This window comes from Pimephales promelas, chromosome 1 (assembly GCF_988280905.1).
Source record: "Pimephales promelas chromosome 1, fPimPro1.hap1.1, whole genome shotgun sequence".
NCBI lineage: Eukaryota > Metazoa > Chordata > Actinopteri > Cypriniformes > Leuciscidae > Pimephales > Pimephales promelas.
In genome coordinates, this window is record NC_142769.1 from 40,045,606 (window position 1) to 40,071,450 (window position 25,845).

The window sequence follows — 25,845 nt, forward strand, 5'->3', positions numbered from 1 at the left end:
ATTAAATACTGTGTCTGATTAATAATGTATGCTCATTATTTCTGGGGGAAATGTTGCAAGTCATATTCAAAACATCTCAACTGCAATAGGCCACAGCTCTAACATACAGATATTTTGGTTACGGTTAAGTTAGTTAAAACTTAACTGTGGAACCAAAAAGTTTGACAATACATTTGTTGAGGCTCATCCCGAAACTGCATGTTGACTTATGAAACATTTAATTTTAGGTGTGTCAGTACACAAAACCACAGTAAAACATGTTTGCTCATTATTAAAAACATCCAAAAATGTCTGATGATGATTCTGCCGCAAAATAATAGGCTGACATTAAATGCTATCTTTTTCCACAGAAAAGTAAAATTACTTTTTGAGTAAAAATTAATAAAAAAAGGATGCTAAAAATCAACAGGACATAAATTCAAGGAATATTTTATTAAGGACTGGATGAAATTTCACATATGTGTGCTTTCAAGCTAAAGCACAAGGTGTCTTAATGTTCACTCTGGTTCAGTTTAATAGGCTATAGTAGAGAAGCAGAAGATTTGAGGGTCCGCCTACACAGTCACATTTATTCTGTCAAATGGGAATAGGAAGTCAAAACAGGAAGTGTGACCAAAAACTTCCAAAGAACAATACTAACACTCCCATAGGCTATGTTTTTATTACCTAACCTATTTTCTCATAAAAGCTATTCGATTTTCAATTTTTTGTTCAGTTTTTTTTTTCTTCAATTTTTGTACAGTTTAGCAGTCCACCACTACTCTCGGTGACGTCACTGCGCGTACAGTAGCCTAATCCCGGAATCTGTCAAGTCATTGTGACTTGCTCATAACAAAACAAAATAGTGATTCTCTTTCAGGATAAATAAATAGGTTTACTCGTTATAGAGGTGATGTAATTATTTATGTCACAAACTGCGCAAAACCTACACGTATATAGCATTTACTGAACTATTTCAATGGTTTATATATTTGTAGAATAGCGGTAGGCGGGGATATAGGCACTCAGCATTCCATGATTGGATCGTTGTCTTCTTTGAAGGTGGGGTTACGTGACAGTGTTTATATACGGCGCTAATGACTCGTGCTGCCACTCTGGCTGTCAATGAAGCAGGACCGTTCAGAGCATACATTAGAAGACAGACATCAAAATGGTTGTCATAATTAAGGATAAGGTAGGAACATAATACAGATGTTTCCATTACTTTGGCTGTCATTTTTATAGATAGCCTAATATTTGACTTCTGAATTTGGGGAAATTATATTCGAATAAGTTATTAACTTATTTTAAGTTGTAGTTTAAGTATTTAGTTAAAAAAAACAGACGAGCGCATTTTTGATTTGAAACGCTTGTGGAATAGATGGGTGGTGAAACATGGTTGTTTTTCCTCCCAACTGAACTACAAGCAGAATGCAATAGTGGAAAGTAAGGAAATGAAAAGCGCATTTGTTTTCCGTCATACTTATGATTTAATAAGCTGTTTGTGAGTGAGAAAGTGCTGGCGTGTGTAAACCATACGGTGTAAACACTTGGAACACACCATGAGAGATCTGACTGATCTGAAGCAAATCGGTTCTTTCGAAGAGTTCGTTTCAAAGAGCGGTTCTTTTTGTCGTCACACCTAATTGCGTCATGTTGTTTATTTTGTTGTGTCGGAAAGATCGTATACGAGTTTCAGAAAGAAAATACCACAATAGCCTACTATTAACAGTGACATTATCAGAGTTTTTTATTTACAACAAAATAGCTTGCCTGAAAAAAAAAATGATGTTCTTATATATATACACACAGAAGCAAAATGTGTGAATATGGGGTGAATTTCTTCATTTTGCATGGTAAATATTATATCTATAAACAAAAATTTGCAAAATGCATTCCAAAATGTAATCTGTTTTTAATAGAGATTGAATCGTTGAGGAAGTTACTTAAATTAGTTAAAAATAAAAAGAATGAAATGTTGTTAAACTTTATGGAGGAATTCTTTGTATTGTAATTAATGCCCCCACTTAGTTTACCAAACTACAGTATATGAACATTAAAAGTGTCTATAGGAAAATAAAGAAATATTGCGCTTTTTTTATGTATATTTATTTAGTTTTTTTTTTGTATTTTTTTTTCTCCTTTGTTTTTGTTATCCCTGTTTATTTATTTGAACATGTTTCAATGTGATATCTGTCATGTGAAACATTCCTGTTATATACTGTATTTTGTACTTGGATTTATTTCTCAATAAATACAAAACAAACAAAAAAACACTTTAAACCAATGCACTTACACTATAATAAAATGCTACTTTACATCTGCTGAATTATAAATGTAAAGTAGCATTTTATGAAATAGTGTAAGTGCATTGGTTTAAAGTTGAACCAGCTCGGATTTGCTACTGCCACTTGTTTAATTTCTGTTATCGGTTCTCGGTTCATCGAGTAGTGAGTCGGCCAGTGAGTGAATGGACTCACTCCAGAACTGGGATGAGAACTCGAAATCATTGAAAATCCAACTCAAAAGAACGATGCACTTCAAACATGATTTACTTTAAATTGCAGCTTTCACAGTCGTTAAGAAATTTGAATTAATGTAATTCAATACACATGACAAATGGTTCGATTAAATATTAATGGACCATAAAGTGAGCAATTTCCTGTTTTGCTTAAGTGTAATTTCATTGAAAAGGATATGAGCTGTTTTCCCCAGTATCTCATAGAAACCGAAAGCAATTCGCCCCTTTCTGAGTAAGCTTCCTGTTACCTCATAGGCCATAATTGTTTTCGTAAAAATCTCAATGCTCCTGCTTAAGCCATAGCATTATGACTCATCTCCCATTTTAATGAATTTCAGCAGGAAGGAATGTGTCATGTTAGTTTTTGAGATTAAATTTACTTTTCCTTCCTCTCTCTTTTTTGCAGCCTGCTTTCGACAATGCTCTGAAAAACGCCGGGAACAAGTTGGTGGTGGTGGACTTCACAGCCACATGGTGTGGGCCCTGCCAGAACATCGCTCCATTCTTTCAAGTGAGCATTCATACACCGCATCCGAGATTCAGAGTGACATCTGGAGCTGTCATGATTCTAATGTTTATTCTATAGAGGCCCCTGGAAACATCGGGAGTGGCTCTTTTGTTGTGCTGTGTTGTCGGGGCAACCGCTGAGGAAGCTTCCTTAAGAATTAAACTGTGAATCATTCACAGAATGCAAATGAGAGGTAGTCCTGATAAAGGAAGAAGAGCGGGATAAAAGAGAAAAAGAGATTTAAAAGTGCAGATTCATTCTTTAAAGAGACTATACATAGCTTATTTTGATATTCTGGTGTACTTGAGAACCAACCTCAAGAAAAAGCTAACCTCAGCCGCATGGTTAAACTACATAACAACATTAACCGGCTGTTTCATTTTACTTTCATTTACCTGGTTTAGGAAATAAAATAAAGCATATGCAAATGTCACAGATGAAACAGAATGAACAAAATATTAAAGCTCAAAGGAAGTGCTTTGATTGAGCTTTGTGGTCTGCTTTTTACTACCGCCTTTTTCCCCTCCACAGGCGCTGTCTGAAAAAGAAGAGAACAAAAATGTGGTGTTTCTAAAGGTGGATGTGGATGATGCACAGGTTAGTCACCTGCCGTCTTTTTTCTCTGATGAATACACTCAAAAGCCTAGAGACTATTGAGGCAAATGAGCAAAACACCCTTTAACATCATAGATTCACCATCTGGGTTTCACTGTGTTACTTTCATTTGAATATGCCTCGCTATCCCCCTCGAGTTGACACGGATATCTGGTGCAGTATAGCGTATTTGGATGCTCACATACAGCCAAACCTTATAAATGGGCCCAAACACATTAGAAGATCCCAGCACACCCGTCAGCTGGTTGCTGTTCTCCAGATCGACTTGCTGATAGTGTGTTATTTGATTCACAGGATAGTGTTGAGAAAGGATATTGGCTGTCATTCAGTTTTATCAGAGGTAGATTGAGACACTGCCAGAATGGGACAATTCTGATGTTTGCCCATGTCGGCATGGTTACAAACACTAGCTATTATTACAATGCTGTGTTGCAAAGCAGATTACAGGATGTGTGTTTGTATAAAGCTGAATCTTTATACATGTTTGCAATTTGTTAAAATGTCATGCTTTCTGACTGACATTTAAATCGCAAGGTTCGGATGGCAAAGGCAAGCAGAGCGTTTGAAGATCCTGATAACAATCCCACAATCCAGTGGACCTTTTTGTGACTGAATTTACCATTGGCGGAAAATATCAAATAAGATGATTTGAATATGAAACAAACCATTGAAATGGTCATGGACGTCATTTCAGCCCCATAGATCTGGCCAGACTAGCAAAGCAAAATGAAAAGACACTATTAAAGATGGTTATCATGGTTAAACCTATTCAGACCTGACCTCCGAGCATTTTTCTCTGTTCTAGGATGTGGCCACTTACTGTGACATTAAATGTATGCCAACATTCCATTTCTACAAGAATGGAAAGAAGGTAAAACATTATTCCTGGAGGTTTTCTTCCAGTTCTCTTTTGGGGAACTATTTTTATAAGCTGATAAGCTGATTTGTTCCCTCTAACTGGAATTCAACAATTGTTTTGCAGATTGATGACTTTTCTGGATCAAACCAATCTAAGCTGGAAGAGAAGATCAATATGCATAAATGAAGAAAAAAAGAACACACATAACAAACACACAAACCAACCAACCGTTTTTAACTAAATACACATAATAGGTGTATTTGAAGCTAAATACACAATAGGTTTTCTGATATTGATTTTAGAAATTTAAATCAAGAACAACAACATCATTCTCATCCTTTAATTCTATGACAGCTACAAAAACCAAAACTATGGTAATACATTCCTCAAAGACTTTTTTGTTAAATATTTTGGCCTTCAACAATGGGTGCATCTAATGTATTGTATGTTGGTTTTGTATGAAATTAAAACTATAAAAAGAAATCAAAAATTCGTGTGTTGTAATGGGATTGTCAAATTGTCCAAGTCAAATGTTTATTTAGTCATATGAGACAGGCAAGTCAAAGAATCTGTCATCATTAACTGTGGTAATGAGAATTACAGTTGGTTTCATATAGTTGTGTTTTCTGTTTTAATAAAAACATGAAAAGAATAGTTTATATACATGTACATTGGACAATCACATCAACATTTTTACACATCATACAAGTTCATGTATATAGCAGCAGCATATATTTAATACTGTTTCATTTTCTACATGAAAAAATACAGCTTTAATTTACAAAACCACTTCGGACTCTTTGAGGGAAAGAGATAATGAGTTGTGTACAAGTTTCTAAGCCATCTTGTTCCAACACATTCAGACTCTAACTCTTGTAGCGTGGCACATTAAATATGAGAGTATCCAGATTTCCTTTTTCTGAAAGACAATAATTAATAACAAAGATCAGTATTAAACGTTAAAACCAAAATCTCTGAATCAATAATTAAAACATTTATGAGTCCTTCCTTAAGCATGGGTAAATAATGGACCTTAAAAATGTCTTTAAAGCTCAGTTTTTTGCTTAGATTAAGTTACCAAATGTCACGTACATCTAATTGGGAATCACTATAACCAGCTATGACGACTGCAGCATCTAATTAGCTGAGGGATGCGGGTATCAAGTCAATTAACTGGAAACACTTATAGTAAAACAGTCAGATCAATAGTCCTCTAGTCAGAGGCTGTATTTGCTCAATAAAATCTTGACACTGGCACTGAATCAGTGAAATAAAGATCAGAAAGGAGCAGATTGTTTAAAAGAATACATCGTAAAAGAAATGGTCCCTCTGCCAACTCAATGAATGGATTGAAACCAACTGCAGTGCCTTGGGAAATGTACGTTTATTGTAAGAGATACGCTATCATGAAACTAGGTGTGTCAGCAGCATGCACTCACATACTGACACACAGACTAAAAGGGTTCTTATCAGTATTTCCCTACTCGTTTATTTACTTGTCTTTCACAATCAACGGAAACGTCCCAGATGAGTGTTTCAGAGTTCCTTGTACAGTTAGTGGAAATACATTACATTACAATGTGTTGAGGTTTATATGATGCAAGTCATCAAATGTCAAAATCTCTAGGCAATGTGCTTATGTCACATATATTATTTATATTTGGCATACCTAGAGCAGTCATATCCTCCCCATCCTTGACTGCAATGACACCTGTTGGGTCGGATACACCTTCCTCCATTCATACAGGGCTTGGAGCACACCGCTAAGAACACACACACACACACAAAATACTCATATTAACCAATAATTCACCACTAATCCAGTATATATATTGTGTTGCTAAAACATCATAGTGCAGTTCAAAAATGTATTATGAGGCTTTATAGAACTTGTCTTCTATGTTTATCATGGTGTGCCAAAACATTGTCTTAAGGAAAAGTACAGGAACTAAATCCTTTATTAATGTGCATACAATCACACAATTAGTTTTTGAGAGCAAGCAGGATCATTCTTCAAATGGGACATTCCATGTAATTTAAGAACAAAGCAGATTTTCCAGAATTCATATTCACCCAAGAGACCTTTGTGCTGCTGATAGACAAATCAACACAGATAAAACACAAAGCGGCAGACCAGCAACAACTGCAGGTGACGTACTGTGCATATTGTGCTTCAGTCTGCTAAACCAAGTACTGGAAGTACTTGGCACTGGGGCTGGTGGTGTTCTCAATAAATCTAATGACGTTTCATTGGTAAATGTTAAAATAAAATAAAATATGAGTTCTTGTACTTTATAAGTCATTCGTTATGGAGATGTTCATGGTATTGTGAAAGCAGACGCATCAATACACATCAATATGATAAAAGAAAAGAAGCAGTTTCAGCAATTGGACAGTTAAAAGTTCACTATACAAACAAAGATACTGCCTTGAATGGTGACAAATTCAATCTGTTTAAATATATAAAATAATACACTAAACTTAATTTACATTCATGTTATAAATACACCTGAATTTAAATGAATATCTTAGACATTAATGTGAGCATGAACCCCCCCCCCCCCCTTCTCTCAAAGTCTCTCAATTAATGGGAGTTCATAATAACTAGAAGGGTAAAAAATTATTTACGATGAAGTATACCATATCACCAGTGTCACTACTCGACATGTCATGTCAACTGCCCCTAATCGTTTTCAATAATTGTGTTTTGTTTGACTGCTTGATCTCCTGGGATCTACTGGATATCATTATTAGGGGCCTGTTGTCACAGGCGTTGCCTGGAAACAACATACAGTAGGCATGACACAGGATGACCCCAGGAGAATGAGCCACGGCCCCATCCCACCATGAGGTCCTTCTGTCCATAATAAGGGTAATCACTCCACTACACCCAACATTTAAACTCTTAAATTTAATCGGTTTATCAAAAGCAATAGATATTTCCCTAACTAGCCACTTTTACAGTTGAACTAAATGCCAATTCACACCACACAGAAAAACACGTTTGTTGGGTTTTATCAGATCAGTGTCACGGTCTGTTGTGCATTGGTCGGGTTTGTTTTCACCTGACTCACTGAACATGTTCAATCAGTGTTTGCCTGTGTCTGTTGGGGCAGTGTGAACACATGCGTGACAGTCCTTTATCATACAGTTCTAAATGGGCTTTATGCACAGCTGCACTACTTCCTGAACTTAAGCCAGCTCCTTGTTTCCTGTCTGCTATTATTGGCCAAACTTGATTAATTCAGGTGTGTCTGATTATTGTTGCCGTGACTACTGAGGTCAGGCACACCTGAATTAATCAATTTGACCAATAATGGCAGACGGGAAACAAGGGCCGTTTCTCAATATGCCTTCTTGTCTGTACTTGTGGACTTGTAAAACGTCATCAGTCGCGGCCCAAGTACTGTCCCAATACACAAGTTTGCACTTAGGCAAGAACGGTTAAAAATCCCGGATGTGTTTTTGACACTCCCATTTTACCGAGGATGCATCGGTTGGTAACTTGTGTGAATTTGAAGGCAGAAATATCCCATAATTCATTTCGGCATTCGTGGAAGGAGCGGGAAGCAGAGAGAGGCAAGTCAAAAGTTACCTGAATATTACCGGATATTACCAGCGTTTTTCCCTGCCGTTGGACAGTGATGTACGCAAACAAACAACAGAAGCAGAATTAAAATGAGACAGGTGTTGCTTTATTGTTGTGAATATACATTACATTGTAGTGTATGTAGAGTAATCCCTTAGGCTTGGGCGATAAAGCCTGGCTGTATAATAATTCTCGTTATGTTAGGGCACTGCAGACGGCGTCTGTGCGGGGGTAGCCTACTATTGCGCAATACCAGCAAGAACACATCGTCTCAAACTCTCAGCAGCGTTCTGTGTGCTCATCACCTCGTGAGTTCGTTCTTCCAAGAACAACTAGCAAGAGCTTTCTTCCCAAGAACACAAGTCCGTTCTTTGCATTCTTGGTTTTGAGAAACGGCCAAGAAGCTGGCTTAAGTTCAGGAAGTAGTGCAGCAGTGGATAAGTCCAATTCAATAGTCAACTTGTTTGTTGTCTATGCGGTGTGATTTGGCCTTAAAGGGATACTCCACTCTTTTTGGAAACAGGCTCATTTTACAACTCCCTTATAGTTAAACAGATTTTCGAATCCATTCAGACGATTTTCTGATATTTAGAAGAATATAAGTAACCAGACAGTTTCTGGTCCCATTGACTTGTATACTATGAAAGTCAATGGGACCAGAAACTGTCTGGTTTACTGATATTCTTCTAAATATCAGAAAATCGTCTGAATGGATTTGAAAATGGTAAAAATCAATTGTTTAATTCTGAGGGAGTTGTAAAATTAGCCTATTTCCAAAAAAAGTGGAGTATCCCTTTAAGACTTATGCTAACAGGCAAGATCACAGCTTGAGGTAAATGGCAGATGTTCTCTAGACTCCATTAATTGTCTGTAATTCAAACTGTGAGGTCATCGTGTCAGGACTGAAAAAAAGCAGATATTTCTACTTCCTCAGTTTTGTAGATTTGTTATATTTTTGTTTGATTGCTTCTATTGTTCTACTCATTTTTAAGTCACTTTGGATGAAAGCGTCTGCTAAACAATTAAATGTAAACGTATTACTCGTACAAGATCCACAACGTTAGAGGCTGCACTGACTAGTCAACTAGTTCTGCTACTAATCACAATTTATGTAATAAATTAACTACTTTTCTCAACGACCATCATGAGTCATCACATACAAACACACACTCTTACCACTGTGGCAGCGTGTGCCCGTCCATCCTGCTGGACATTCACACTGGTATGGAGCGACACAGCGTCCTCCATTGAGACACGGTAGGATGCAGATCGCTGCAGAAAAAGGTACATGCATTATGAATTTGTGTGACATTTGGGTTGATAAGACACAGATATACTCAGAATTACTTCAGTTAACCGTTTAAAACCATAGCCTCTCTTTCACTTTCTACTTCCCATATTTATTCTTGCATGTACAGACATTCACACCACACCCAACAGAATTAGTGAAGCCACAGAGATAAATGCAGCTTGTTTTTGTGGGACGACTGTTAATGAGGAAGGCTTTTTAAGAAGCTGTTGTAATGCACGATGAACTGTTGCCAAAATGAATGGACTGTCATGTAGAAATAATCATCTCTGTTTATGTATGCAGTTGTTGTTATTGTGAATGTTTGTGTGTGTACTTACGCTCCTCACAAAATCGGCCCATCCAACCCTCTGGACAGGAGCAAGTGTTTGGTTTTTGGCACACGCCTCCATTCTGACACTGGAGCCAACACACAGCTGCACAAACACAACATGATTGGTACAATGATGAAACGACACAATTTTAAAAAAGCAGAGACTGCACACAGTGCCACTTTCCTACTACGAAAATACATGCGGTATTCAAAGAACTAGATGTTAGATGTTCAGACCGGTGTGAAGTTGCACTGAGTTAATTTCTGCAAGCGCCCAAACAATTTGACTCCAAGACCAAAAGAGAGGCTTAGAAGTAAAAGGTTGAAACATCAACATGCCAAAAATTAAAGCTTTATATACTGAATCTTTCATGCTTTATTGAAAACAGTGACATCCATTCCAAAGCCCATTTCAATAATCTCTGTGAGACAACGCTGTTGTTCAATGGCTATTATAAAATAAATTCTGACCCTGCATTTATCAATATAGCATTCTCGCTATGCTAAAATAAAGTAACATCTATGACACAAAGTAGCAGTTAGCTATACTTGGATGTATTTGCACAGCACCTATTGAGAACATTGTTCTCAGATACTATAACTGAATGACAATTAAATTTATTATAAAATAATATTTTATTAAGAGCTCGAAGTAATACTATACTGGAAGGCGTTAAAGTTTTGGGGTCAATATTTTTTAACTATTACACAGTTTCCACAAAAATATTAAGCAGCACAACCATTTTCAACATTGATAATTATAAGAAATGTTTCTTGAGCACCAAATCAGCATATTAGAATTATTTCTGATCAAGGATCATGTGACACTGAAGACTTGAGTAACAGCTGCTGAACATAAAAAAACAGTTATATTGTAACAATATATTTACAATATACCAGTTTTTACTGTATTTTGACCAAATAAATGCAGCCATAGTCTTTTTATAAAAAAAAATTGAATCTTACCACCCCCAAACTTTTCAATGGTAGTGTAGATCAACAAGTTAAAGGAGTAGTTCACTTTTTAAAAAACTTTTGCTGATAATTTACTCACCTCCATGTCATCCAAGATGTCCACGTCTTTCTTTTTTCAGTTGAAAAGAAATTAAGGTTTTTGATGGAAACATTCCAGGATTTTTCTCCATATAATTGAATCCAATGGGAACCAAACGGTTCAAGGTCCAAATGAGAGTTTCAGTGCAGCTTCAAAGGGCTTTAAACGACACCAGACGATGAATAAGGGTCTTATCCAGCTAAACGAGCAGTCATTTAAAAAATAAATACAAAAGTTTAAGTTTTATAAGCTCAAATGCTCGCCTTGCTCTGTTCTGTGATGAGCGTTTGTGACTCTCCTGTTCAAACTCGTTCATCAAAATGAACAAATCTTTCTTCGAGTCATGACTCAAAGGGTCCTAGATAAGACCCTTATTCATCGTCTGGTGTCGTTTAAAGGCCTTTGAAGCTGCACTGAAACTCTCATTTGGACCTTGAACCGTTTGGTTCCCATTGAAGTCCATTATATGGAGAAAATCCTGGAATGTTTTCATCAAAAACTTTAATTTCTTTTCGACTCAAGAAAGAAAGACGTGGACATCTTGGATGACATTAGGGTGAGTAAATTATCAGCAAAAGTTTTTTAAAAAGTGAACTGCTCCTTTAAATATCATCTATTTGCAATAATGTACAGAAAGGGAATGGAACTTTGGAGTTTCTTTTGAATAAGTTCAGTGAGACTCTTGACCCCAAAAATGCACAAATAGCGCTAGTAAATCTCAAGCCATTGACTAGCAGTGTTGCTTAATAGTCATTAGCTGTAAAGATGTCCAAAGTGCCCAATGCTCATGTTTATATGTGTAAATGTGCAAGATCAGTCAAAGGGAATAGCAGGATTTTGCATAGATACAGAAAAAGGCTGAAGGCAGAACTCCAAGTGGGATTTAAGGGCAAGTCCTTGTGCTACCTTTGCAGGTAGGAGGTGGGGTCCAAGTGCCATTCTCCAAGCACACACTCCTGCTAGAACCCTCCATGGTGTAGCCTGCGTAACATGAGTACACCACCACATCTCCAAACTGGAACACTGCCCCACGGACTATCCCATTTGCCACGTACAGTGGTGGGCCGCAGGACACCCCTGTGTGTGATTAAAATGGACCGGACCAGTAGGTTAGAAAGGAAGATTCTCAGCAAGGCTGAGCAGTCCATTGAAGAACTAAAGAGAGCTTTCTGGGTCTTTAAAGGATGGTTAAGAAATGGCATTTTCTTGAGCTCTCTAATTTCAATCTTTTTAGGTAGTTAGATGATGTTTTTCGTGTAACAGGAAGCCTAATTAGTGTTGGGAACATACAAACAAATCCACAAAACAGGAGATGGTGCACGAGAAATGCACATTTGAGAGTTGACATCATAATATCCTCTCACATCTGATAATAGCAATGCTACAGGCAGTGAAGTTCAACAGGTGTCTCACAGAGAGAAAAGTGAATATACACACATAATGTTCAGATTCAGGCAATAACCAACTATAAATGTGCACACAATCCACCACATACATACCCATGTCATATTACAGAGCTAGCATGCAAATTGCCCAGGGATCAAAATATCACAAATAATACTAAACAACAAAGGAACATTAACTAACGATGAGAGAAAAGTCCAGTAGTATAGCATGCAGAAGCAACGGGGACAGAGGAAAATAGAGGTTTCCAACAACACACAGACAGTACAATAGAGATTCCATGCAATCAGAAAAGCAGAGTTTACAATCAATGTGACACATAAGCCATGTTCCAAAACATAGCGAGCTATTCAAATGGATTTTAATAGAGTTTGGTGTTAGCATGTTGGTATGCTAATGGAAAAACATTCTAGTAATAATCATAAAAAATACACAGCCACACAAATATTAGGTAAACTACATATAACTACATATATTCTATTCAATACTGAAAAGTGAGATTAATTCAATTTATTTTTAATCAACTTTTCTCCCGTCTAATTTGCCATCTTGGATTTATTTATTTTTCACTGAACTGAATATAATGTATTCTGAGACTAAGAGTTTGGGCAAAACGAGAATCTCAGGATCAGGAATAATTAAGATACCTGCTTTTGCATCAGGAGCATGCCTGAAAGACCATAAAAAGCTGTCCCTGTAGCAACTCACTTGGGTTTGGAACAGATCACTTGTCTTTCACACTATTAGAATTTGCACCCATATACAGTATGTCTCTAATAAAACTTTCCACAATTCTTTATTTCATTACAAATGAATTTGCACTAATTGTGATGCTGCAGCCTGAATGGGGAACTGAATGAGGAGTTATTGGTCAAATCTTACTCCTCAAGCTGTTGTAATCAGCGGCTGTGCTTGAGTCAACACGATTACACTACGTGGAAGTGATTAGAGACAAAGTTCATAGTTTCTTAACCCATCACAATATTGCAAATCTCCAGCTCGTCAAATCCGGAAGTCTATTTGCCCTCGATTTTGTCACAATGCAAATTGTGTGTAGAGTATGTGATTTAGGCATTTTCGTGCTGAACATGTTCAGATTTATCTTGGGATAGTGAGGTGCCTGTGCTGAATAATTTGAGATCAAATTGGGGATAAATGCTTGTACTCACTCTCGCATACTGCAGTGATGGGGGTCCAGGTCTGATCACTCCTGCAAGTTAAAGTGGCGTTACCTTTTCTCTGGTAACCTTTGAACCGCTGACCTTTAGGACAACTGACTGGTATTGACTGGCCTACTAGGAAAGTCGTCTGAGCAATGTTGACATTGCCCCCAGTCCAGCCAGGAGGAGGGGGGCATGGTTTGGCTGTGTGTGAGGGGGGAGATAAAATTTGAGTCATATATTACTGTAAAATCTTTCTGGATGAACAAAAAAGCAGACCTAAAATGAAGTAAGTAACATCTTAAAGGGATAGTTCACTTTGAAATTAATTTTTGAGATTTCGGGAGAGTTTTACCTTTCAATAAACATTTAGATATATCGAACAGTGTTGTAGTACTCGAGATTTGGACTCGTCTTGGACTTGGTCTCGAGACCATATTTTAATGGTCTTGGTCTTGTCATGGACTCGTGTCCATTTGGACTCGGAATTGACTTGTACTCGAACATTCTTTTTTTTAGGACTAGGAATTATTCCCGAGTCCACTCGAGTTAAATTAACAATATTTTTTAATGATTATTAATGTATGTTAATAAAATATTTCTTTAAATTGATTGACACGCCCAGTGATTGGTGATTTTCTAATGCGCAACTGCGCATGACAAATTGTAATAAAATTACTTTTAACACCACCTACTATGTGGCCTTTTTACCGTAAACTGATCATATTTTTTAAACTAAGTAAATTCATTCTAAAAAAATTCTCCAAGTAAATAAAAGTAAATTAGGTAATCAACCCTCACTGGTCTCGGTCTCGACTCGGACTCGACCGTCTCTGGTCTCGGACTCGACTCTCTATGGACTCGGTCTTGACTCGGACTCGACTCTCTCTGGTCTCGGTGTCGACTCGGACTCGAGTGAGGTGGTCTCGACTACAACACTGATATCGAAATCGTCTTCCATTGTGATTTCCTCTAAATATGTTTAGATCTTCACAGTGAAAGGTAAAACTTACGAAATTTCTGTGAAAACAATGAGTGACAAACTCATTACACGAGGTAAAAACGATATAAATACTGTTCGTTTTCTCACACAAACCGTTCGTTTAATGTCTTAGGCCATCAATGTGTACTTACATTTACGAGTCATTAAATCATGTTTAATTTTGACTCTGTGCATGTTCTTTGAGGTGGACCCCCTATACCTGAATTATATGACTGATAGACAACAACTGTTTGACCGAAAAATATAAAAATTGAAAGTACTGTGGAAACAAAGACACCTACATCTTGGATGCCCTTGAAGTAAGCTAAAACATATCAAAATTTAATTTCAAAGTGAACTATACCTTTAACTTCTCAGAAATTTAAATTTAGTGTATGTTTCTTGCATTTGTATTTTGCAATTCTCTCATTGACGAAGGTCTAACATAAGTCTTATACTGGTTTGGTTGTGAAATAACTTTCCCACAAATGTACAAAGACTGTTTTTGAAAGAATGTTTCAATTCACTGAAAATAAATTGCACATACCGAGCACAATGGTGCAGTGCCAACTGCTGGAAGGTGTACAATCTATACTGAGCCTAATTTCTTACAATATTTAACACCTGGATAAATGAGGTTGTGACTAGTTTTGTCAAAATGCAAGTCCCTCATCCAGAAAGCTTCCCTTTAAATATTGTCAGAGTATTTGAAACCATAGTGATTGACATACGTAAACAGACTGGCAAGGGTGAACTCCAGGAGCCGTTTCCCACGCACATGACGAGAGACTCTCCCTGCAGTGTGTAACCTTTGTCACATTGGAACTCAAGAGCACGCCCGTTTGACAGGTTGTGCTCGTGCACTTTTCCATTCAACAAATCTGTTATCTTCTCACAGCCTCCTGAAACTGTAAGTTTATTTATTTACATTTGTGAAAGAAACAAAGAGAAAAGAATGCAAAAAGGTTAGAGAAACACAGAAAGACGTTGAACTTATACTGTTTCTTAAAGCTAAAGAGTGACTGTTTATCTATTCTTACCTTCACACACTGGTGTAGATAAGCTCCATGTTCTGTTGGCTTGGCAAGTGAGGTTCTGTGAACCAACCAAACTCATCCCTGAATGACACATGTAACTCACAATACTCTGGTATGTCTGACCACTGGAAAAAGTTACTGCATGGGGAACCACTGGTGGAGGACCACATGATACAGCTAGACAAAAGATGAGTTTAGAGTTCAAGTTGAATGAATGTGTAATGACAATAACTATTAACAATTTTTAATTAATGAACAACTTTTTTCTTAAGCATATAACCAGGATAACCAGATAACCAGAAAACAATAAAAAAAAATTCTGATTATATTTTTGTTTTTTCAGTTTGAAAAAGTCTTACCAACACACACTGGCTGAATTCCACTCCAGGTTTTATCACCTTGACATATCTGAACAGAATCACCCTGGATGATGTGAAATAAGAATATGAATATATACATGCTTTTGGCTTATTAACTCTCATTTCACCACTATTATAAAAAACGTGTATTGGGGCAATGGTTAGATAGCAAGGACTAATCACTTTTCCAGGGTGTTTCCCTGCCTATATCCTGAGACAATGGGATAGCCTGAAGCAGTTTTGAAATGGATTGATGAATAAATACGTACCTGTATTTCAAATCCCGGTAGACAAGTATGGCTAATAATATCTCCATAATTGTAGCTCTTGCCCTCAACCAAACCATTAATAATGGCGAGAGGCTTCTCACAGGTAACAGGCACACAAGACTTGGAAGAGAAAGATGGTGACCATTTGCCAGAGATCTGGATGAAATAAAAGGTAAATAACATGAAGACATAATTATAAAATGACAAATTTATCAGCAAATGATGCAAGGAGTGTCTACACAGAATGATGATATTAACATATCACTTACTGTACACTCAGATAATCCAGGTCCCTCAAGATAGTACCCTGGTCTACAGGAGATTATGATTGCGCCCCCTACAGGTGTGAGCTGCTTGCCTGTGACAACTACGTTGGTGAGGTTAGCAGGCAGCCTGCAGGGTGAAAGTCGACATCTGACGCTGTGTTTGGACCAGGTGCCATCACTTTCACAGGTAATTGAGTCTGTCTTTGTTGCTAACTCATAGCCATCTTTACACCTGTGTCAAGTGGAAACATTCAGTTGAATGGATCTCAGCATTTGTATTCGTATAATTTAGCTTTTATTGGATATTTATGTTATGTCAAAGTACCTGTACTGAGCTTTGCTGCCATAGGTTAACACCACTCCTGCAGTCTCTGCATTTGGGATGAGAGGAGGCACTCCACAAGAAACTGGTTCACAGTTCAGGTTAGGCTCTCCCCATCTACCCAACCTTCCACAGGAAAGTTGGGGAAAACCTTTCAAATTATATCCTGGCCTACAGCGGTAGGTGACTGTATCAATAGAGTATGCAGCACTGCCTTGTACGACAGCATTAGGCACAGCTGGGGGAGGGCTGGAACATCTCCCTCGGGTGCAGATGGGTACTCCTGGACTCCACATTCCGCCTTTGTCACATATGGCCTCTGGGGGGCCAAGAATTTTGTAGCCATCATCACATCGGAACCAGATGCTTGCACCACAGGTGTGGTCTCGGCCGAGAATGGTGCCGTACTTCAGAACCGGGGTGCTGCAGACACATGGTCGGCATTCTGGAACTTGCCCCAGCCAGACACCCTCAGCAGCACATCGTAAAACCGCACTGCCAAAAACCTCATAGCCTGGAAAGCAAATATACTCCACAACATCATCAAAATTAAAGCTTGATCCATTCAGGTAACCATGGCTAATGTCCTCAGGTGGATCGCATGTGACTATGTCGCACCGCGGAGGAGGGTCATCCCACAGTCCATCAGCTCTGCATATTAGCGTAGGATTTCCCGTCAAGACGTAGCCAATGTCACACGCATACCTAACCATACCGTTGTAGCCATAATCCGTGCCTGTTACTTTGCCATTTTCAATCACCGGTGGTTGACCACAGTTGGCTGGAAGGCACTTTGGAGGAACCTCACTCCAACTTCCATTGGCCGAACAAACACTTGTAGGCGCCCCCTGTAGGATGAAGCCAAGATTGCAGCTGAACAACAACCTCTTACCAAACGTATAGTCGTCTCCTCTTACTAAAACGTCCTTTGATACAACAGGGCGCCCGCAGTAGACTGCTTGACACGTTGGAGCTTTGTTGTCCCATTTCCCATCAACCTGACAAGTTCTAATTTTAACACCCTCGAGGACAAACCCTTCATGGCATTCATAATGAATAACCATCTTGACGTGAAAGGATTTTCCAATCACCTCACCATTCGCAATGCCTCCAGGATTACCACACGAGATGGGCAAACAGCGAGGAGCATCATCACTCCACTGCTGCCCAGAGATACACTGTCGGATTGTCTGTCCACTGAGCTCGTAACCCTCCTCGCAACTGTACTCTGCGAGGCTGGCATGTGGGCTATTTGATACCATAACTGATCCATATTCAGGGCTGGGTGGAGTCTCACATTGTGCCGGAGCACACACAGGTGCGGTTCCATTCCACGTGCCATCTTCTTGGCACATCAACACGACACCACCATTCATTTCATAGCCAGCATGACAGTGATATTGAACTAGGGAACCATGGAAAAAGCTGTTGTCTACTGGTAAATGTTGGCTTGTAGGTGTGTCATCATAGTCTTCTTTGACCTTCAAGTAGTCACCAAAATCAATATGCGGAGGCAGGCCGCAGTCAGCAGGAGTACATTTTGGTTCAGAGCTTGACCAGCCATGTTCTTCACAAGTGAGATGATTATTACCCACTAGCAGAAAACCTGGGAAGCAGCTATAGAAGATGGTAACCCCAAACTTGCGGTCCCGTCCTTCTACAAAGCCATTGTCAATTGGTTTTGGAGGAGAACAGTAAATCTGCACACAGGTAGGAGCCTCCTGGTGCCACTGTCCATTCTCCAGACAGGTGAGGGTTTCTGGGCCTTGTAAACGGTACCCCCTTTGGCAGGAATATGTAACTGATTGGCTAAACTGAAGCCTGGAGTATCTAACGTCGCCATTGGGAATCTCCTTGGGTGCAGCGCACTTAACAGGGTGGCATACAGGTACACCTCCTATCCACAGTCCACTTTGACCACAAAGCACAGTGCTGTTACCTAATAAGTCATACCCTGCCTTACAGCTATAGATGGCAGTACTGAGATACATTAGTCCTTGAACATCCACAATTCCATTTGCTATGTCCTCAGGCTGTGGGCATTCAATAGGAATGCACTCAGGATAAGGTTTACTCCAGTTCCCATCTGCCTGACAACGGACAGAAGCTTCCTTCCGGAGTGTAAAGCCATCCATGCAAGAGTAGTTCACCACACTAGCAAAGTAGGAGAGTGTGTCAGATGGGTCACCAAAGGCAACCTCAGGGGGAGGTCCACAAAACACTTGTTTGCAGACAGGGAAAGAGTCATTCCATTCTTGGGATGGGGTACAACGAAGAGTTTGTGCTCCATGGAGAACATAACCTTCCTCACAAGAAAGCTCCACAGTGCCTGAGTCAGAATCCAATCCACGCAGTACAAGGTGATTCTCCTCTAAAGGTGGTTCGGGGCACTGTACTGGCGAACAACGTGGGGTTACGCTCTTATCCCAATTTTCGAACTTTAAACAAGTCCATACAGAATCTCCAATGAGTTCATATCCCTCGTTGCAGAAAAATTCCACCTTGCTGCCGACTTCAAAGGTGGAGCCACGATAATGTCCATTTTTTATATCAGGTGGGGTAGGGCAGGTGAGGAGGACACAAACAGCAGGAGGGTTGTTGTTCGACCACTGCTTATTGGCCATACATATACGCTCAGGTTTTCCAGTTAGGCGATAACCATCATTGCAAGCATAGGTCACTTTACTGCCGTATACATAGCCGTTCTTTCTAAGTTGGCCCTACATAGAGAAAAAAATCAAATATGTTTAATAATGTATGTGAAATAATCAAGGATTACATTGACATTAGGATTCTTTATTGTTTTGTTTAAAATATATATATAGCATGCATCCCAGGAAGACAATATTGAATTTACCTGGATAAAACCATTTGCCAAGCGAGTAGGGCTGGGACAGGAAATAGGCTGGCATGTGGGCAAGACACCTCCCCACTCACCGTTGGCTTTACAAATTCTCCTTTTCTCTCCTCGAATGAAATACCCTTTGTCACAGCTGTAAGCAATTACAGCTCCAAAACTGTAATTGCTCCCACTTACATAGCCCTTCTCAATACTGTCTGGCTTTGAGCATCTGACAGGCATACAGCCAATGTCCAAAGGTGAGGGTGTCCACTCTCCCCCTATCATGCACTTCAGGGTTCCTGTTGTGTTGAGAACAAAGCCCTCCTCACACTTGTAGTTGACTTCTGTGTTGCTAGCATATTTCAGTTTGTTTATGGAGTCCAGAATGGCATGAGGTAAATCTGGGGGACGCTGGCAGAAATTGGCAATGCAGTGAGGAATGCCAAAGCCATCTGGGGGTGCCCAAACACCTTGGGCATTGCAGAACAGTTTTGTATTGTTACCAGCAGTGTAACCGTCATCGCAGAAATAGATAGCAGTGTCCCCAAAAAGCTGGTGTCCAGTGTCAGGTAGGGCATGGTCAACTTGGGGTGGTGGCCCACAAGACAGAGGCACACACTGGGCAGAATTACGAGTCCAGTTGCCACTTGGGAGGCATTCTTGAGTTTCTGTGCCAAGCAGGGTGTAACTACAATAAGACAAATTTTACAAATCATTGTTATCAAATCATTCCTACAGAGATTGAAAAAGATATTTTACAGGGCATCAAACATCTGTTTTTTGCTGAACGCAGACAGACACGTTAGGCGTTGCACAGACTAGTCAACTTTAATGCTCTGCCATTTCGCCTTAAGCTTGGCATCAACTCGTGCAGAATGCGCACACACATAAACATTCAGTAGCGCAGAAATGTTTCATGAACACTGTGATTTACTTCTTTTTAGAGGATCTGGCAGATAGAATGAACTTGCATGCAATCACCCTATCAGTACTGTATTCATATAAAAGTAATATTTACTGTGGTCCTTTATCTGTATCTAATTTAGAACAAGCAGAAATCTGTGAGAAATATAAGGGTCCAAAATACAAAAGAAAAGAACTGATAAAAATAAGCTGTTATGTAGGAGCAATAGCCTTGTGGCCAGCACTGTGTAATATGCCATAGCTTGGCAACCTGCGTTCGAGTCTCAGCTCGAGGTTCAGGCTTATTTGTTCATTAATGACGTCATCGACATGACATAAAACTTAAAAAAATCTGAAGTCAAAATTAAGTTACCCCTCTTTGCAAATATAGGTGATTCTGCTACCCAGCGTAAAGTTGTCGCCCTTAATCACAGCGTCCCTCAAAGGAGGAGGTTTGCCACAATCCACTCTGGCACAGACGGGGGGAGGAAATGCCCACTCTCCTGATGACTCACACTTCAGTTCCATGGCACCCAGCAATCTTTACACAAAAAAGTGGTGAGTCAACACATTCTCTGACTGTGTATTCTCTGAACGTTTTCCTGTATGGTGCCTGCTGCAATTATCATAGAGTCGAAAATGTATCAGACTTTACCTGTATCCCTCTATGCAGGTGTAGGTTAGCGTGGAGAGGAAGACTTTCCCATTGAGGGTATGCTCAGCATAATCCACCACTGGGGGCTCACCACAGGTTACAGGCTTACAAACATGGGCCTCTCTACTCCATTTCAAATCCGATTGACATTGGCTTTCTATTGGCTCCTGGGGGACGTAGCCCTTCTCACAACTGCAGCAGAGCAAAAAAAAATACAAAGATTAGCTACACACAAAATCCAAAATTTCATCCTTGCCCATTATGTTGTTAAATAAAAACTGTATTTTTTTTTCATATTTAATCAGGTCTTTTAAAAGTGGCTATACAATACCTTTAGAAACCACCTCTACATCTAACACTGACAGTGATACCTGAAAGTCACCTTGCTTCCGTATGTGAAGTTTGCCCCTTTTAGGATTCCATTATCTGGGAGAGTGGGATGAGCACAGGAAAGGGCTGTAGGAGGAGGTCATTAGAAGCAGATTGTGTCAGTGTTTTAAAAGCGCTTAAATTATACATAAAATTCTGTTATGTCAAGAAAAAAAAAAAATCAATACATCTGGATAGTATCGGGAATCCACCAAAGCAAAATGCTTGTAATTTTGATTGACATACAGTAATCTGAGGTTACCAGGCATAAAAGCCTCATAAAAGCTGCTGGCTGAGTTTCAGAATAACATTTAGTGTGCTGGCAATGCAAAAATACTGAATTGTTTCAGTAACTTGAACTGAACAAAGCTTATCAGATAAGGTACCTATACACAGAATGTCTCTATCAGGTCAGTTTCCCAACCTCAAACCCATCAATAAGATTAAGAAACAATGTATCTGCATTGTGTGTGGTATGATTACACAAACATTTCCATTAGATTACACATACTTTACATTAATTGGAGGCTCCAACCATTTGTATCCCAATACAAGCTCTAATTAGTTACTATTATCTAACTACTATTACATTAGTACATTAATGGAATAATTGCATTAGTTGCCTCTTCAAATTCTAGAAAAGAATAAAACATTAATTATGTTCAAATCACTGTGTTGTGTGATAGCTTGTTTTCTTATTTGCTACACAAATAATTGCAAAGATTTTTGTTTTGTTTTTGAAAAAAGCTTATGCTCAGCAAGGCTGCATTTATTTGATTTAAATACAAACAGTAAAAACAGTAATGTTGTGAAATATTATTACAAATTAAAATGACTCTTTTCTATTTTAATATATTTTAAAATGTAATTAATTCCTGTGAGGGCAGAGCAGAATTTTTAGCAGTCTTTACTCCAGGCTTCAGTCACATGATCCACCCAAATCATATATGCCGATGATTTGGTGCTCAAGAAACATTTCTTTTTATTAAAGGTTGTAAACAGTGCTGTTTAATATTTTTCTGTAAACTGTGATAAGTTTTTATTTATTTATATGCTACTTTGCTAAATAAAATGATTCATTTCTTTAAAAAAAAAATCATATTGAACCCAAACTTTTGAACGGTAGTGTATTTAGGCAAACAGTAGCACCAGTGTACAAATCTGACAGCTAGGCCTACCTTTGCAGTATGGGACATCTTCCTTCCATTTTCCTTCCTCTGTGCAGGAAAGACGAGATGAGCCAATCAACTCATAGCCTTCCTTACAGGAAAATACAACCTCACTGCCCATGATGAAATTACTGCCCTCACGGTGCCCAAACTCCGGAATACCTGGATCTTTACATTTTACAGGCTCTTGTGAAAATAAAGAAAAACAAAAATAATTGTCTTCAGTTTACTAACACATTTGTTAAGAAAAATACATTAGTGATTTTAGAAACTTGTTGTGGACAATATGTTGTCCGATTTGTGACAGACAGATCCAAAATGCACAAATGTAACAATAATGATGCAAATGTGTGGACTGGTAGTGCACTGATCAAGAGAATTCTACCAGTGGAAACTTATTTGGCCTTAAAAATTGTCCAACTTATGATGAGATTGAGTTACCTGTGCAGTTTCTTCCATCTCCACTGTATGGAGGTATGCAGGTGCATATATGAGAGCCATCAGTGTTCAGGCAACTAGCATGTTCATCACATTCAGAGCCCAGGGAACATTCATCCACATCTGTAATATGAGCACAAATTAGAACAAAGGAATGCAAAGTGTAAATGATAAATGAAAGATTCTATGTATGGTAAGTAAAATGATATTTCAGGTTCCATGTGCACCTGTGCATAGTAGTGCTTGATAACTCTAATATAGAATAGACCTATTGTCTATTCACTGCCTATCTGCTTTTTTCAAATATTTGCCGTGCATCTCTTACCCAGACAGGCAGGTGGGTTGCCAATCCATTTTCCATTATTGGTACACATCCTCTTATTCTCTCCGAGTAGATAAAACCCTGGTTTACATTGATAAAGCACTGAGCTCCCAGCATAGAAATCCTCTCCATGATAGTGGCCATGCTCCAGATCAGGGGGAGGGCCACATTCCACACCTGCATATATAGAGAAAGGCCCTGGTGCAGATTAATGACAGTTCTGGTACTGGGTAATGAGTAATGTTAATACCACATTGTGTTTATATGCAGGACTGTACATGTGAGTATGCACACAAATGTGTCTATTTGTGTTATGGCATGTATTCATTTGCATTTAAAAATTATATTGTTGTAAACATGGCTGTGATTGTATATTTGAACATGTGCCACAGTTTAAACAGTCAGAGTATGCTTTTGTTGTTTATCTGTGCACATCACTCACGTTCACATATTGGCTCTGCATGGCTCCACTGGCCTCTGTTTAAGCACTGCTGCACTGGCTCCCCCACCAGATAGAACCCGGGACTGCAGGAGAACTGCACCTTAGAGCCTGGATTCACAGCTTTACTGGATGAGCGCAGTTGAGAAACAGAAGATTCCACCAGGGGGCAGTCTAACAAAGGCCAAAACAGTGGACAACAAATGTTACAATGGCACATGTTAAGGTTAATAATATGTTTGGTAGTTACACATCAGGGTACATTTAATAAAATCAGACAAAATCTGAGTACAGTTGTTATTGTGCAGTAGTATGAAACAAAAAAACAACCAAGACCTGCAGAGAAAGTTAATTGACAATAATAGAAAAAGTTGTACTTCATTCTTACCAGCGCAGAAAATGCTCTTGCTACTTGTCTTTACTCGGCCCGTGACCCCTCCTAAGAAGTCAGGCCAGGCAAACACGTTCCCTTTCTGCAGATCACGTGGACAGCTGCTGGCCAGAGACATGATCTGAGAATAGTGGAAATTTGCTTAGTTTCTGATCTCAGAGCATTTTTTTTTTACTTGTTGAACTCAGTAAACTGTTAACATGAAGAGTAAGGAATGTGTATAAAGTGTTACCTGCTGTGGTGTTAAAACATAGTTCCATATATTAAGTTGGCTAACAGTGCCCACAAATGACTCTACTGGGTTGAAGCCATCCCCCCTCTGGTCCTGATCCTGTCCAAGTACTAGAGCGCCCCCTCCTGTTTGATGTATAGAGCAAACATTTCATCTTCTGGAGGCACACTCTCTTTGAAGCACCATAAAGCAATAAAGGTAAATAAACTGGCAGTGTGTTTAAACTGTTTATCTAGTATTAAGGTCAACCTGGTATGGTAGTGCCGACTGATAGTCCTTTCCCTCCATCTGAAAGGCTCCCATCAATATAGACTCTCCAATCACCATCCTTGCTACGCCATGATACACCAATGTGGTGCCAGAGGCCATCATTTACTGCTGGGCAGTCAGTGATTCGCTCCTTTCCATTGACATACAACACCCACCTGAAAGTAAGAAAACAAGGGAAGACGGACATGAGAATGCAAGAAAAAGGGTGAGGATTAAACAAGAGTAAAACCAAAACCTTGTTTGGCTTTTATATTTGTTTGGGTGTTGGTAAGACCTTCATAATTTAAACATGTTAAACAACTCATATATGCACATTCAATTGAGGCATGCAAATAAAAACAGCTCTCACCCATTATAGTCGATGAGGAGGAAGGCATTGTCACTTCCCTCTACAGCGTAGGAGATGGGAGTTCCATAATTAACAGTGTCTGATGACCTCATCCAGAATGTACATGTGATCTGTGTAAGAGACGGCATCTGACCGTCCATCATCACGTAACCATGGATACCAGAAACTTCAAACTCCAGATCAAAGGAATAGGGCAGTTCTGTTTAGACAAAAACAACAACAACAGATGACATACTGTACAGTATTATACATTGATTTTTAATAAGTATATATTTTCTGTGTCTGAGGTTAACTTATGTTAATTAGGTTTTACCCCCAACTATTATAACAAATTTGTGGATGAATGTATTCATTTGTGTGATGTCAGAAAGATGCAGAAGTTCGAAGCAGATGTTTCTGTAGCTTAATTCTAATAAATAGTCGTTTTAGACTGGGGAGGAAGTCTGGTTCTGAGAGTTATGGTTTGTTGTCACAGTACATCAAACTTTATCTGAAAACATAAAAGAAAATTTGATTCTGAACAACAGGCTGTGAAGATTAACAGCCTATTGGATCATTTTAAATGCTAGCTAAATTAAAGTGACAATATTCTGTCTCTAGCGAGCCTTTTTAAAACTTATCTCTATGATGATGATGATTTCAATGATTTTTTTCATCTCTTTCCCTCAATACCTGTCTCACACCTGGTTCCGTTGAACCCAGGAGGGCATCGGCAGGTGAAAGTAGCCACTCCATCCACGCAGGTTGCGCCATTCAAACACAAATTCGGTTCACAGTTGTCTACGTCCACCTGGCACAGTCTGCCACTGTATCCATTCACACATTCACACCTGATCGCAAATGCGAGACAAAGTCTGTTATCTATCATATGTCTGTTGAAGATTGCATTATAAACATGCATGAACAGCTCCCACAAAGGT

The 25,845-nt window shown here is 38.9% G+C and overlaps 2 protein-coding genes across 4 annotated transcripts in view; one reads left to right on the plus strand and one right to left on the minus strand.

Annotated features, from left to right (window-relative positions):
* The first annotated feature begins 1,067 nt into the window (after positions 1-1,067).
* Positions 1,068-4,974, plus strand: txnb (thioredoxin b). Its single transcript, XM_039684221.2, has 5 exons — positions 1,068-1,174; positions 2,907-3,011; positions 3,540-3,605; positions 4,429-4,494; positions 4,606-4,974. Exons 1-5 carry the CDS (start codon positions 1,151-1,153, stop codon positions 4,666-4,668), a joined length of 324 nt encoding a protein of 107 aa, XP_039540155.2. The 5' UTR covers positions 1,068-1,150; the 3' UTR covers positions 4,669-4,974.
* Positions 4,728-25,845, minus strand: part of svep1 (sushi, von Willebrand factor type A, EGF and pentraxin domain containing 1) — a 71,458-nt gene continuing 50,340 nt past the window's right edge. For 2 of the 3 annotated variants that reach the window (XM_039684222.2, XM_089129680.1), the window contains exons 25-49: positions 25,598-25,755; positions 24,926-25,124; positions 24,556-24,731; positions 24,307-24,431; positions 24,072-24,195; positions 23,687-23,857; positions 23,248-23,421; positions 22,926-23,045; positions 22,494-22,670; positions 21,318-21,402; positions 20,947-21,138; positions 20,665-20,832; positions 19,404-20,076; positions 16,550-19,266; positions 16,228-16,456; positions 15,959-16,114; positions 15,690-15,753; positions 15,334-15,507; positions 15,025-15,201; positions 13,321-13,515; positions 11,654-11,824; positions 9,701-9,796; positions 9,248-9,343; positions 6,152-6,245; positions 4,728-5,401 (exon numbers count right to left, since the gene is read on the minus strand). In XM_039684222.2, the coding sequence (XP_039540156.2) occupies positions 5,371-5,401; positions 6,152-6,245; positions 9,248-9,343; positions 9,701-9,796; positions 11,654-11,824; positions 13,321-13,515; positions 15,025-15,201; positions 15,334-15,507; positions 15,690-15,753; positions 15,959-16,114; positions 16,228-16,456; positions 16,550-19,266; positions 19,404-20,076; positions 20,665-20,832; positions 20,947-21,138; positions 21,318-21,402; positions 22,494-22,670; positions 22,926-23,045; positions 23,248-23,421; positions 23,687-23,857; positions 24,072-24,195; positions 24,307-24,431; positions 24,556-24,731; positions 24,926-25,124; positions 25,598-25,755 (6,742 nt within the window). In that variant the 3' untranslated portion in view covers positions 4,728-5,370. The remainder of the gene's footprint in view (positions 5,402-6,151; positions 6,246-9,247; positions 9,344-9,700; positions 9,797-11,653; positions 11,825-13,320; positions 13,516-15,024; positions 15,202-15,333; positions 15,508-15,689; positions 15,754-15,958; positions 16,115-16,227; positions 16,457-16,549; positions 19,267-19,403; positions 20,077-20,664; positions 20,833-20,946; positions 21,139-21,317; positions 21,403-22,493; positions 22,671-22,925; positions 23,046-23,247; positions 23,422-23,686; positions 23,858-24,071; positions 24,196-24,306; positions 24,432-24,555; positions 24,732-24,925; positions 25,125-25,597; positions 25,756-25,845) is intronic. The other variant, XM_089129681.1, reaches the window with a different exon arrangement.

Bases quoted from the DNA above. Each gene is read 5' to 3' on its own strand.
- txnb (XM_039684221.2), top strand. From the start codon at position 1,151: ATGGTTGTCATAATTAAGGATAAG. The intron at 3,012-3,539 runs GTGAGCATTCAT...TCCCCTCCACAG, and splicing joins ACATCGCTCCATTCTTTCAA to GCGCTGTCTGAAAAAGAAGA. The intron at 3,606-4,428 runs GTTAGTCACCTG...TCTCTGTTCTAG, and splicing joins TGGATGTGGATGATGCACAG to GATGTGGCCACTTACTGTGA.